The sequence below is a fragment of the Pyxicephalus adspersus genome, chromosome 6 (genome assembly GCF_032062135.1).
Source record: "Pyxicephalus adspersus chromosome 6, UCB_Pads_2.0, whole genome shotgun sequence".
In the NCBI taxonomy this organism is placed as follows: Eukaryota; Metazoa; Chordata; class Amphibia; order Anura; family Pyxicephalidae; genus Pyxicephalus; species Pyxicephalus adspersus.
Window position 1 is genome coordinate 19,189,154 of NC_092863.1, and position 12,343 is coordinate 19,201,496.

At 35.5% G+C, this 12,343-nt stretch overlaps 1 protein-coding gene across 1 annotated transcript in view; it reads right to left on the bottom strand.

The window, feature by feature from the left end:
• The window catches only part of CALCOCO2 (calcium binding and coiled-coil domain 2), a 40,216-nt gene that overhangs the window by 13,922 nt on the left and 13,951 nt on the right, over positions 1-12,343 (bottom strand). Inside the window, exons 7-13 of the mRNA XM_072414856.1 lie at positions 11,412-11,491; positions 9,965-10,049; positions 8,722-8,817; positions 7,805-7,873; positions 1,280-1,387; positions 499-594; positions 285-353 (exon numbers count right to left, since the gene is read on the bottom strand). Of these exons, the coding sequence (XP_072270957.1) occupies positions 285-353; positions 499-594; positions 1,280-1,387; positions 7,805-7,873; positions 8,722-8,817; positions 9,965-10,049; positions 11,412-11,491 (603 nt within the window). The remainder of the gene's footprint in view (positions 1-284; positions 354-498; positions 595-1,279; positions 1,388-7,804; positions 7,874-8,721; positions 8,818-9,964; positions 10,050-11,411; positions 11,492-12,343) is intronic.

Below are 12,343 nucleotides of genomic sequence, written 5' to 3' on the forward strand. Positions count from 1 at the left end.
TCACCCAACAAGTAAAAACCACCAATTTTAATTTGGCTCCAGTGGGTTCCTTGATTTGGGCCTGATTTTTTGAAACTCTCCAAGGCTGGAGAAAATACACTTTCATCAGTGAACCTGGGTGATCCAGAAAACCTGGAATGGATTTGGTTCAGAATAAAAACATTTACTAACAAATAGCAAAGAACTTTTAAGAAATCCACTCCAGGTTCCAGGCTCTTCTCCAGCATTGGAGAGTTTTAATAAATCAGGCGCATAGTGTATGGCCTTATTTACTGTACTCTCACCTGTCTGTTCAGACGCTCCTTTAAATCGATATTCCCTTTCTCAAGGTTCTCTATTGTCCTCAAATGCTCCTTTTGTACAAAAGAAAATATTATTCATTATACAACAAGTATTTAAAGATAGTAAGAACCATAGTATATGAACCAAAACTGATTAATGTATGCGTTTTTTCCTAGCTGAGGAAGTTATAAACCAGTGCGGAAAAGATATTATTACCTTGCAATTGTCTTTCAGTTTGGTTGCATTGACTTCAAGATGAGCAAGATCTAAATGCATATTTTTAATTTCTTTATCTTTAGCTTCATTTTCTGTCTGTAATCGGAGCATAAATATTTTTAATGGCAGAAATAACACTGGACACAACAGAAAATCAATAAGTACAATACTAGTTTTACCCAGGATTAGGGGAAACTGTTAAAACCAGAAAGTTCTTCTACTGAACCTTCAAACCTGAAAGATATCACATGTGCTGCCCAGAAAGACTGCAGCCTCCTGTCCCCTGACACTTTGTCAGAAAACATAGCAGCAAGTGAAGACTGGAGTCTGTAATTTGGATAAATTACCTTGTGTGGATCACATTTCTCACAGTGTCCACAGAACTGCTACTGGCATGTCCTCTGTCAGGAACAACAAAGGCTTAGCCATAGGGCCTGATATATTAAAACTCTCCAAGGCTGGATACACTTTCATCAGACATGCTGGGTGATCTAACAAACCTGGAATGGATTTCTTCAAAGTCATTTGCCATTAGCTAGCAAATGTTTTGAATCCTGGACCAGACTTTATTCCAGGTTTGGTGGATCACCCAGTTTCACTAGTAAAAGTGTATCCCCTCCAGCCTTGGATTGCATTAATTAATCAGACCCATTGTATTGTACTTATGGAAAAACTATTTGTGGTACCAATTTGTCTCCAATTAGGATATGTCCTGCTTTTTGGGTTCCCTACAATGTATACAACACGTACACATAAATTAAAAATGGCCCTAAGTGCTTACCTGCTGTAAAGTCAGCTGCTGTTGTAATTTGGATATATTGTCTTCTGCTAGTCTGTGCAATGCAGTAGTTTTCTTGAAATTGCTCTCCAGGTCCAGTACCTTCTTTTTCTAAAAGTATTACAATTTTTTGTTTAATAAAATATTTCAAACCATCTCTATCTTGAGCCCTACTGGGCACCTTTTTGTACAGGGGGATTTTATAAATAGTGTTGGTCGAATAGCTGAATGCTCGATTCGGCAGCTAATCGATCGAATAGCCTGATATTTTTTGGGTGATCGAATGCTCCCGATTGCTCTTGCAGCCCTAGCGTAACTGTGGTACGTGTTCTTGGATAGAGATGCTATTGCCTTTTTTTTTAAACATATTTTTAAAAACCGTGTTTTTCGGGTCGGGTCTGCCCGAATTCAAACCGCCATTTTCGGGTTGAATATAGGGACAGCCCGAACTCGAACACCAACACTATTTAAAAATAACAATGTTTTTACATATTAAAACATTCTTATAAATTATTCTCACACAACTTCACAACAGACCTGCTATTGATTGAAATACAGATTGAAAGTGACTGCAACAACTTAAATTCAATACTAACAATGGATTACATCCACGTGTACTTAAAGAGCTGAGCTCAGTTATTTTAAAGACATTATTTCTAGAGATTCCATCACTTGCATGGTACCAATGGATTGGCGTACGCCAATGTTTTTCCTATCTTCTAAAAGAGAATAAAGTCATTACCAAGTAACTACAGACCGGTTAGTTTAACGTTCATAGTTGGAAAGGTCCTAGAGAGTCTGAAAAAGAACCACATAGAGGAGTTTCTGCTAGAAAAAAATATTATAAGTGATAGTGAGCATGGATTCAAGAAAGACTGAAGTTGTCAAACAAATTTACTCTCTTTTTATGAGGAAGTAAGTAAACAGGTAGACAGTTAAATAGCAGTTGATAGAGTGATATAGTGTACTTGGACTTTGAAAAAGTATTTGACACAGTACCCCACAGATGGTTAATTTGCAAGTTGCAATAGGTTTAGAAAAGTCAATCTGTAAATTAATAGGGAACTGGTTAAAGATCGCATCCAGAGAGTAGTGAATAATGATTCATACCCTGGATGGTCTAAAGTAATTAGTGATGTACCCCAGGGTTCAGTGTTGGGACCTTTACTGATTGACATCTTTATAAATGATATAGAGTTTGAGATTAAAAGTACCATTTCTGTGTTTGCAGATGACACCAAACTATGTAATGGAATTAAGTCCATACAGGATGTCTATAATCTACAAGCAGACCTGGAAAGGTGGATTAGGGAGCCAAATGGCAAATGACATTTAATATAGATAAATGTAATATTATGCACTTGGGGGCTAACAACATGCATGCTTCATACTGTCTAGGGGAAATACATTTGGGGGAGTCAGAAATGGAAAAGGATCTGGGGGTTCTGGTAGATCATAGACTTAATAACAGCATGCAATGCCAAGCTGCAATATTTAAAGCTATTAAAGTACTTTCTTGTATTAAAAGAGGAATAGACTGCAGAGATGGAGACATTATCCTGCCCCTGTACAAAGCATTGATCAGACCACATCTGGAATATGCAGTCCAGTTTTGGGCACCAGTTCACAAAAAGGACATTGCTGAATTGGAGAGAGTGCAGAGATGGGCAACTTAACTAATAAAAGGAATAGAGGAGCTCAGCTATGAGGGAAGATTGGCTGAACTGAATCTTTTCTCCCTTGAGAAGAGATGTATAAGGGAGGATATGATCACCCTGTATAAATATATAAAGGGTGCATACAGAGAACTTTTTTCCAAACTATTCAGTTTAGGATCATTACAACCAAAAAAAGGGCACTCTTTGCGTCTGGAGGAAAATAAGTTTAAGCTCCAGATAAAGGAAGGGATTCTTCACTGTAAGTTCTGTGAAAATATAGAATAGCCTCCCTTAGGAAGTAGTTTTAGCAACTACTATAAATTGCTTTAGGAAAAGGTGGATGTTTTTCTGAAAGCACAGAATATAACTGGGTATTAGGGCTTTAATGTAAAGATAACAGAGACAGCTGATTCAGGGAACATCCGATTGCCTTATGGAATCAGGAAATAATTTTTTTTTCCCTTGTTGAAGGAAATTGTACCTGGGGTTCTTTTGCCTTCCTCTGGACCAACTATGTCCATGGAGTTTTATATCTGGGATATGTTTACTTCCCTAGTGGTTGAACTTGATGGATTTATGTCTTTTTTCAACCTGACTTACTATGTAACCATGTTTATTACAGCTAACAACTTACGCAAATCCTCAACTAATAATAACTTTTGTGCAAGCCTATTCACAATTTCCACTGAAAAATCAGATTTCATTTTTCTTTACAGATAGTATTAGGCACATTCAATAACAATGTCTACAATGCTGAACCCACATTTCCAACAGATAAAAATATACATTTTTTATTGATGAACTTACTTGTCAAACTTGCTTAAAGCTTCCAAACTTTGCAGGGAAATCTATTAAAGTCTATTGGAGGAATCTTAATATTCAGTTTTAGCCATATGTAGAGCTAATAAACAAGCTAATGTCAAACAAAACATAGGTAGTCTGACAGTGACACTACAGACACTTACCAATGCCAAAAAATTAAAAAAGTAGTAGTCAGAATGGTCAACTCTCCCCACACAACACACACTAACAATAAGGTTTCTTATTTATATATATGGTTTCTAAGAGACAATCCTTTTTTGTGGAAAAAGTAAAAATGTTCCCACTGGACTTCCTTTACCTATTTTCTGAAGTTACATGACGTCTATATAGCGATATCAGATTGTGGGGACATGTATGGATATTATATAGGGTATGTGGGGGATATCTTATCCAGTAAAAACACAGACTGAAAACCCTAACCCTAACGAACAGTAATATTTCCAAGACAAGCCCAATTAAAACCAATGTTCATTAGAAGTTGTAATGTCCAAATAAATGTAAATCTGCAGTAATAGTACCCAATAAAAAGCAAGTATGTAGAAGAAAAGCATAACTGAAAACATACCAAAAGTAAAAACAGCAAGTCATAATATATTCAGTTAACAGTAATAATGCTAAACAAAAATAACAGTACAAATCTTTAAAAGTTTAAAATAAAAAAGATAGTAAGCATTGTCATAAGCATTAGCATATGGTTAGATCACCAGTTAGTGGCTAACTTAACATGTCTTTAAGTCTAGCATCGGATACAAAACATCAATGCTGGCTCGTCCAAGAATGTTTATGCTATGAAGCGCAGAAAGAAGCACATTAAGACATCTTATGTCTTTGATCATTATGCAGTGTAGAATATTTTCCACTAAGCCGATAATAGGAGGGGCAAAAGAATAAAAGTGATTGTACCCCTGATCCAAGTTGTACACTAATAATAGATAATGTCTTAAAAAGCCTAAAAGTTCCCAACACTCCTGTAACATCCCAAGCCCCACTGGTAATTTGGCTTTGAGGAACTGGTGCATGGTGGTGGCATGGTGTTCCATGTAATAAAAATATGTAGTTTCAGTGTCCAACAGCAGGTATCTCACAGAAGTTAACAAGTTCCAGCAATTAGTTCCCCCCCCTCCCACACACACACACACACACACACACACACAAAGAATGTGAGTACCTAAGTATTTTAATGTCAGTGTCTGTATATTCTGGATCTGTTACTTCCTGAACCTAAAGCTATGTACATATGGAATGTCTGCTGCTCACTTCTATGAAGGATAGCACAGAAGGGTGCCATTCACTCATGCTCTCCATAGAACAGAACACCATTGTGTAAACAGCACTTGTTCATTCATCTGTCACTGGAAATGATCACAAAATATAATTTCTAAGGACATTTCTCTGACATCCATCAGAAGACACCCCTTCCTGATCTGTCTTTTACATGTTCACTAGGTTGTTGTATTTATGTTTTACAGTGCTTAATTTTTTCCATTCAAAATAAATTGTGTTTTTCACTTAAGTGACAAACAGGCGCTAAATTCACCAAAGATGTTTGTGTTTACCTGATGTAAAAGTGTAGTGTTAGTACAGCAATCCCACGATGTCCTTGTGCAATCTGTCGAGCTGGAACCCAAAACAAAAAACCTACTATAGGCAGCGCACATATAGGGCCTATTGCTTGACACCAACTTTCCCCTCCCTTATCCCCTGATCAGGCCTTATTATGGTTTCCTCTATGACGTTTCCACATACTTGTAACATAAGCAATGTAGAATACTAGCACATGGCAGAATGGTTGGCTCAGTGGCTAGCACTCACAGGTTCAAATCTTGGCCAGGGCATTACATGCAAGGAGTTAGTATGTTCTCCCAGTGTTTGTGTAGGCTTCTGATGGGGGCTCTGGTTTCCTCCCAACAGCATACAGTTAGATTAATTGGCTTCCCTTTAAGAAAGCTGGCATTAATAATATATGAGTATGGTAGGAACATTAGATTGTGAGCTGTTTTGAAGAATAGTTAGTAATATGACTATAGACTTTGTAAAATGCTGCATGTGTCAGTGCTACATAAATACAAGTAAATAAAACAAGGCTGACTTAATAGTGAGGTCAAATGACCAGAATGGCTACACAGTTAACATGAGACTTACCACTTCAACTCAAAAATACATGACTTTTTAGGCACTCATAATAAAACAGAAAAAAAGCATAACTTGTATTTGAACAATTAAAAGGTACATAAAAGAATAGGACACAGGCACCAGGTAAGCTTCACGTTTGTTGAATTTTTAACCGATTGTTGCAGTCAAACTGAAGGGAGCCACATATGAACACTTGAGTAAACTAAGTTCCATCGACATAAGAGCTATACCTGCTTATAACTCGTATGATACTCCTGGGTCTCTGTCTTGCCGTGCTGCCTGTTCCCTCCGTTGTTTGATCCGCACATGTTTATTTTGGAGGAGGTATCCACATTGAGTGGTTGATTGATGGGTTTCAACAGATAGATCTCAACGCTATTTCTTGAAGAAGCGGCTATATCCGCGAAACGCGCCAATATTTTTTGATTACATGAGATCATGAAGTTGTGATACTTTAACAATACTTGAGCTGTTTTATGAGTGTGATAGTTTTATGTACCTTTTAATTGTTAAAATAAAACTTATGTTTTTTTCTATTTTAATATGAGTGCCCAAAAAGTCCCATATATTTGAGTTGTAGCAGAAGTTATATATTAATTGGCATGTGGCACCTGCTAAAAAATCTTATGTAATTATATGTAGAAATCTGGCCATTAGAAAAATTGACTTGGCTATTTTCACTTGTTCCACTGTTGTGATAACCTTGTATCAAGATGCTCCAAATGATACCTTATACTATGTGTGATTGTAAATGGAAAAAAGAATATTTCTGCTGATATTCAGGACAAAACCAGTGAGCAGTTCTGGAATATAGTATATTGTTCCAATCCAGATTATTTTACATTTGGCAAAATTTAGCCACCGATTTAGACAGATCTAGTATGACCTGGCCTTGCCTGGTGTTGGTATTTCCATTTTTTAGGCGAATTTCATGCACAGTGTTCTTGTTGAGTTGTTGAACCATTCTACAGAAGCCTGCCTGAACCCGGAATGAATTAGAATGAGCTTGAATAAAGTCTCAAAGTGCCTCAGTATTACACAGTTATCCTGTGTAACTTTTTTACTGTATCTGGTGCTCCTTCAACCTGTGACTCATTTTGTCCCCTGTTCCTGACTTGTCTTGCTCGCTGTTATTTTGTTCTCCCTTGTTTGCTTTATGCCACTTGTGTTATTGTATATATAATAAATTGTATTTCCTCACTTAATCCCAATCTGGTTTTTATTGTGTAGTTTATCTGTTGACATTTGCACTGCAGCATTCCAGTTCTTGGTGTCTCGATGATTACCTGTAGTGACATTTAAGACGGGACGTACCCTTTCTATAACTGCAAGGGGTCCCTATGGGAATTCCATTATATATGTCGGTCAAGTATGTGCTGAGACCCCTGCCACTGTAATAGACCTAAATGTTGTACACTTCTTTCTTACTGTCAATGAATATATAATTAATTATTCTTTTCACTTAGGCAGTATTTGAACAAGGTTGACCAGGAATTGATCCTGCAGAGGTAACCTGACAAATACATGTACCATAAAAGTAATACACAAGAGTTTGTAGGTTTTTGACTTTCTGGGACATTCTGGGGTTTTAAAAATCTAAAGCTAAGAAACAACATTGTGTACCAAGTCAAAAATTCAGTTTATAATAATATCTTTTCAGGCCTACTTAGCATCTGTCATACCTAAGGCATATCTTGCTCTCCACAGGACACAGGTAGCATTCTGGATAGCTAACAATGCAGAATTAATCACAAATATATTGACTTTATCCCCTCAAACTGCATTTAAACGGTATATTAAAGACTTTACATGCAACAAACATACATTTATTTGGGCATCATTTCATTTTACCAGTTATTTTTTGAAAACAAACTTTTGCTGTTGGGTAAAGTCAGTGCACACTTTATTCCTTTACCTCTTCCTCCAGTGAATGTTGTAATTCCTCCTTCTGCATTCTTTCTGTTGTCAAATTTCTTGTTTGCAGCTGGAATGTAAAAATACAAAATTAAACTGTTTACTTTCCATTTATTATTTAACTTTGATATAAAAATCAGATTGAGGTTAATGACATGCATCCCTGGCATTTACCACCTTGTTGAACAACAGGTTGGTAAGCGAACAACCAAATTTGAAGATATCTGGAACAACTGAATGAATGTGCATAAATAACATGTCATATTAACATAACTCTCCTTTTTTATAAAATCCACCAATTTTTACAAAAATCTCATAACACTTAATGTGTTACCTATGTGGTATCTATAAAACATATGTACTACATTGCAAGAGGTACTAAAATAATTTACCCAGTGATCTGCATAGTGGACATATGCTTTAATAACTTTTTAGTACATGAAAGGGGTTTGATAATATCCAGTTTATAGCACTGTTGTTGTTTTTTTCTTATAATATATTAACTCAATCTAATAAATTAAGTAAGATATAGATAAAATACCATAGAATTGACAACAGTACACAGTAAGTCAAGAAAAATGTGCTTGTTTCCATTTTAGTGAGTGCAGAAATGTATACAGTCATTAAAAAATATTAAATAATTCAAAGAAACATCAATTAATGCCATTGCAGACACCTGGATCTGGAAGATTTTCCACCTGAGAATGTTTCAGTGTTTCATAGATTTACTGTTTTATAAATAGACCCCTATGGTAGGGTAAGGCAGATAAATAGACATTTTTATTCTGTAATTATTGTTTTGAGGACTCCTCTTGATCCTTTTTAAAAAAACTTAATTTATCATTTATATTTTACCCATAGCATTTCCAAAGAGTCCAGTTAAAACAAAGCCATACCTGTAGTATTTGGCATACAAACCTCAAGTTTATCTTTCTGTTTGATTAACTCTTCTTTACAGTTATCCAAAAGACCACCAAGGTTCACTAATTCTTGCTGCTTGGCTTCATTCTCACTCTGTAACAGAAGAGGGAAAGAATGTTATCATAGATGTACCTACTCATAGATTTATCCCAATATTGTGCTTTGCATTATCTGTTTAAGAGCTATTTTGTGTATTATTTCAGGGACTATAGAATGATTGTTGCTCAATATGGTTGATATAATTTACTGTGCTATCCTCCAAGCTAGAATGGAAACTGCTATTGTTTTTTCATCCCAGAACTAAGGTTGGGGTACTCCAAATATGAATGATAATGGCATAAGAGAAGAAAATGATCTATGGTCAGAACATATTTGAAGGATATAGCTAGCTTCAAGTTCTGGGGATATGCATTTGAAATGTAGTTGATGGTATTCCATACTTACTGACATACAACTTTTGCTAATGCATACCCAAATTACTACGAGGGGTGACTCAAGGCAATTGGAATGTTATCTAATGTATACTTTAACAACAGTCAATAGGAACATGGAGCCAGTTGGTATTGTATACAATGGGTAACACTAGTGGTTGTCAGTGGTAGAACATTGATTTCTGTGGACAAGGAAACAGTGGAAAACACTCCTATTGTGACCATCAACTGAGGGGAGCACTGGCTGCTGTTTTCTTTAACACTGAGCTTGATGTATACATTGCCCATTGTTAAGGTATTCAGCAGGCAGTGTTACTATGTCAACAACCAGCCAATAGGAGCACTACCCACTGTGTATGTTAACAACAGGCTCATATCTGTGGGTAAACACTGTTCATATTCAAATCATTTTTATTTAGGAGCCTGAGATAATTATTTGATGCCAAAAATATATAATGCTCTTCTCCCTCTTTCAGCTAAAACAGATTTTTTCTCCACCAGAGTGTAGATTCTAGACTGATTGTAGTTTTTAAATAAAAAACATTTTATATATTGCATTTAACAAGTGCCTAGTTTTGGCCGGCTTTAGTTAAACTAGACAAGACTAATAAACCTCCTTAGAAAAAAAGACAGTTCTGGACTTCTGGCAGGATCAATAGGTATTTTGTTGCACTTATCACACAAATAAAACAAAACACTTTTAATAGTTTAAAAGTAAGCAAATAAGGGAAAATTATTGTTAGGCTACACATATTCATTAGGATAAAGAAACAATATCCAAACTTTTACCTCGGATGTCATAAACTCACCCTCAATTGTTTATTTTCAGTCTCAATTTTTTCCAGATGAATATTTTTTTCTTTCAAGGCTGTTTGAAGTTCCTGTACTTTATTCCTGTACCGAGGAAAATGAAAGTGTGATGAATCTTTATATAATGTGTAATGTTATTCAAATTTTTACTTTTACACTGTTATGGATAAACCTATTCGATTGCTATTTCATTGACAAATGCAGCTATCTTTTTATTAGCAATGATTAAAAATAATTTTATTCAAACTGTTGCACTACATTACTACAACATATTTCCATTTTAGGTAAACTGTAGTTACAGAAAAACACACTGTGATCAATATAAACATAATTTATTTACTTATGCCCTAAAGAATTTTTTACCCTAAAATGAGTTGGCTTTTTACTGTTTTATTGATATATACATTTTTGCTGCTACATTCTCTTTTAGTAAAAGGTACACTTAAACAGAGGTATGGCAGCCAACACAGTTTATCCATAATGTCTGCAAAATTCAGGCTCTTTTAACAAAGGAAAACAAAGAGACAGATGCTTTTTTGCTAATTGGGGTAATAGTTGAATGTGCAGTAGTTGCCCTTAGACAATTTTACTATGATGCACGGCCACATGGCATACATACTGTTTGGAATCAGTAAATCTTGAGCCAATCACTTTGAGTATATCTCTCCTTGTACAGAAATTATCAAAAAATAAATCTTGTAGAATTGTACCCCAAATTGTAATCCCAGCTACACTTCCTAAATTGTTCAGAGAACTTTTCAGCAGTAGCCTGTTTGCCTGCCATCTTACCATAGTGCATCATGTTCCTATCACTTTCCCTGGTAAATGATGCAAACCTTCCAAACTAACCACATGATCAAAAGGAAACGTGACTTAGATCACATTAGCTACATGGTCCATTTCTGATGCTCACAAGCCCATTGTAAGCACTTTCAGAAGTGAAAAGAGGTCAGCATCAGTAATGAAACTAAAAAAAAACTTTTTAAAGAAGTTAATTAGCATTTTGATGAAAGGGGGGAAAAGGGAACCACAAAAAATATAAGCACAATAAACTTCAGTTTCATAATGTTTAGCTACAGCTTTAGACTGCAGATGTGTTTAAGCTCCTGTCAGCTCTTTCCAAAATGGCTACAGGCAATTAAAGCACTCTTAGGCATTCTAAGGTATTCGGGATATTTTTTGCTGTATGTACCCCATTCTCCTCACCTCCTTTACTAAACAGTAATACAAAATCCCCTCCATCAGGACAGGGAGAATAAATATTAGAACAATGTTTAGAGTTCCCTTCAGTGGCTGCTAACAAATTCAGTGGCTGCTAATATTTATCTGTACGATCTTTTAAGTATTTTTAAGTTTAAGTTAAGTTTTTATGCAGATGATGATTTACATAAACAGATTTGGATAGTATGCAATATATACAAAGAGCCATCATTTCCATATACATACTGTTGCTGTACTGTTTCTAGTTGTTTTGCTTTAACAATCTCTTTCTCCTCTTCAAAGTTCTTTACTTGGATTTGCATCTCCTGATAAGACAAATACATGACATTAGTTTAGATACCAAAAATGTGTGGAGTTCTATTATTACATTTAAGTTAAAGTAATTCTATTATCAGAAATGTATTAAGGCTTCCCCCTCCTGTATCACTGTTTGTATCTTTCTGTCATCATGTACAGAACTGCGTAATATGTTGGTGCTATATAAATACTGTTTATTAATAATATTAATAATAATAATAATAATAACAATAATACTTGATGAGCTCTCCTTTAAGAATGCTAGTTTATTGGACGCCATGTTTTCTAGATCTTTGACCAGGGACGAATTTGTTAAGATAAGGAACTCATTTACAGTATGTTTGTTTTAGGTCTTTGACTCAAAATACAAAAAAAAGCTAGACACTGAATAACCTTTTTTTTTAGAAGAGAGTCAAGTGGTAGCCCATTTATTTCAGAATGGATTTTGGACAAAAAGAGACAAGTATTTGGAACTGGTAATAACTCCCACGATCTTGACTAAAGCCTCTGATTTAGCTGCAGAAAAGGAACCCCAAAGTATAATACTGCCACCACCATGCTTCACCATGAGAATGGTATGTTATTGGTGATACGTAAGTGTTGTATGATGGAGGCCTTTTCTAACAAAGAAAAACATCCTGGACTGGCTAAAATTTGCCAAAACTACAGCGTCTTTCAAAAGCATGTGGGAAAATGTGGTATAGTCTGATGAGTCAAAGTTAAACTTTTTTGGACACAATTCCAAATAGGTATGTTTGGTGCAAAACCTGGTGGCCTGTATAATGCTCTGTGTATACAGCTGACTCCTGTGCACTTTAAACAATGGTTCATAGGCAATAGCTGCTAATGTTAACAATCAT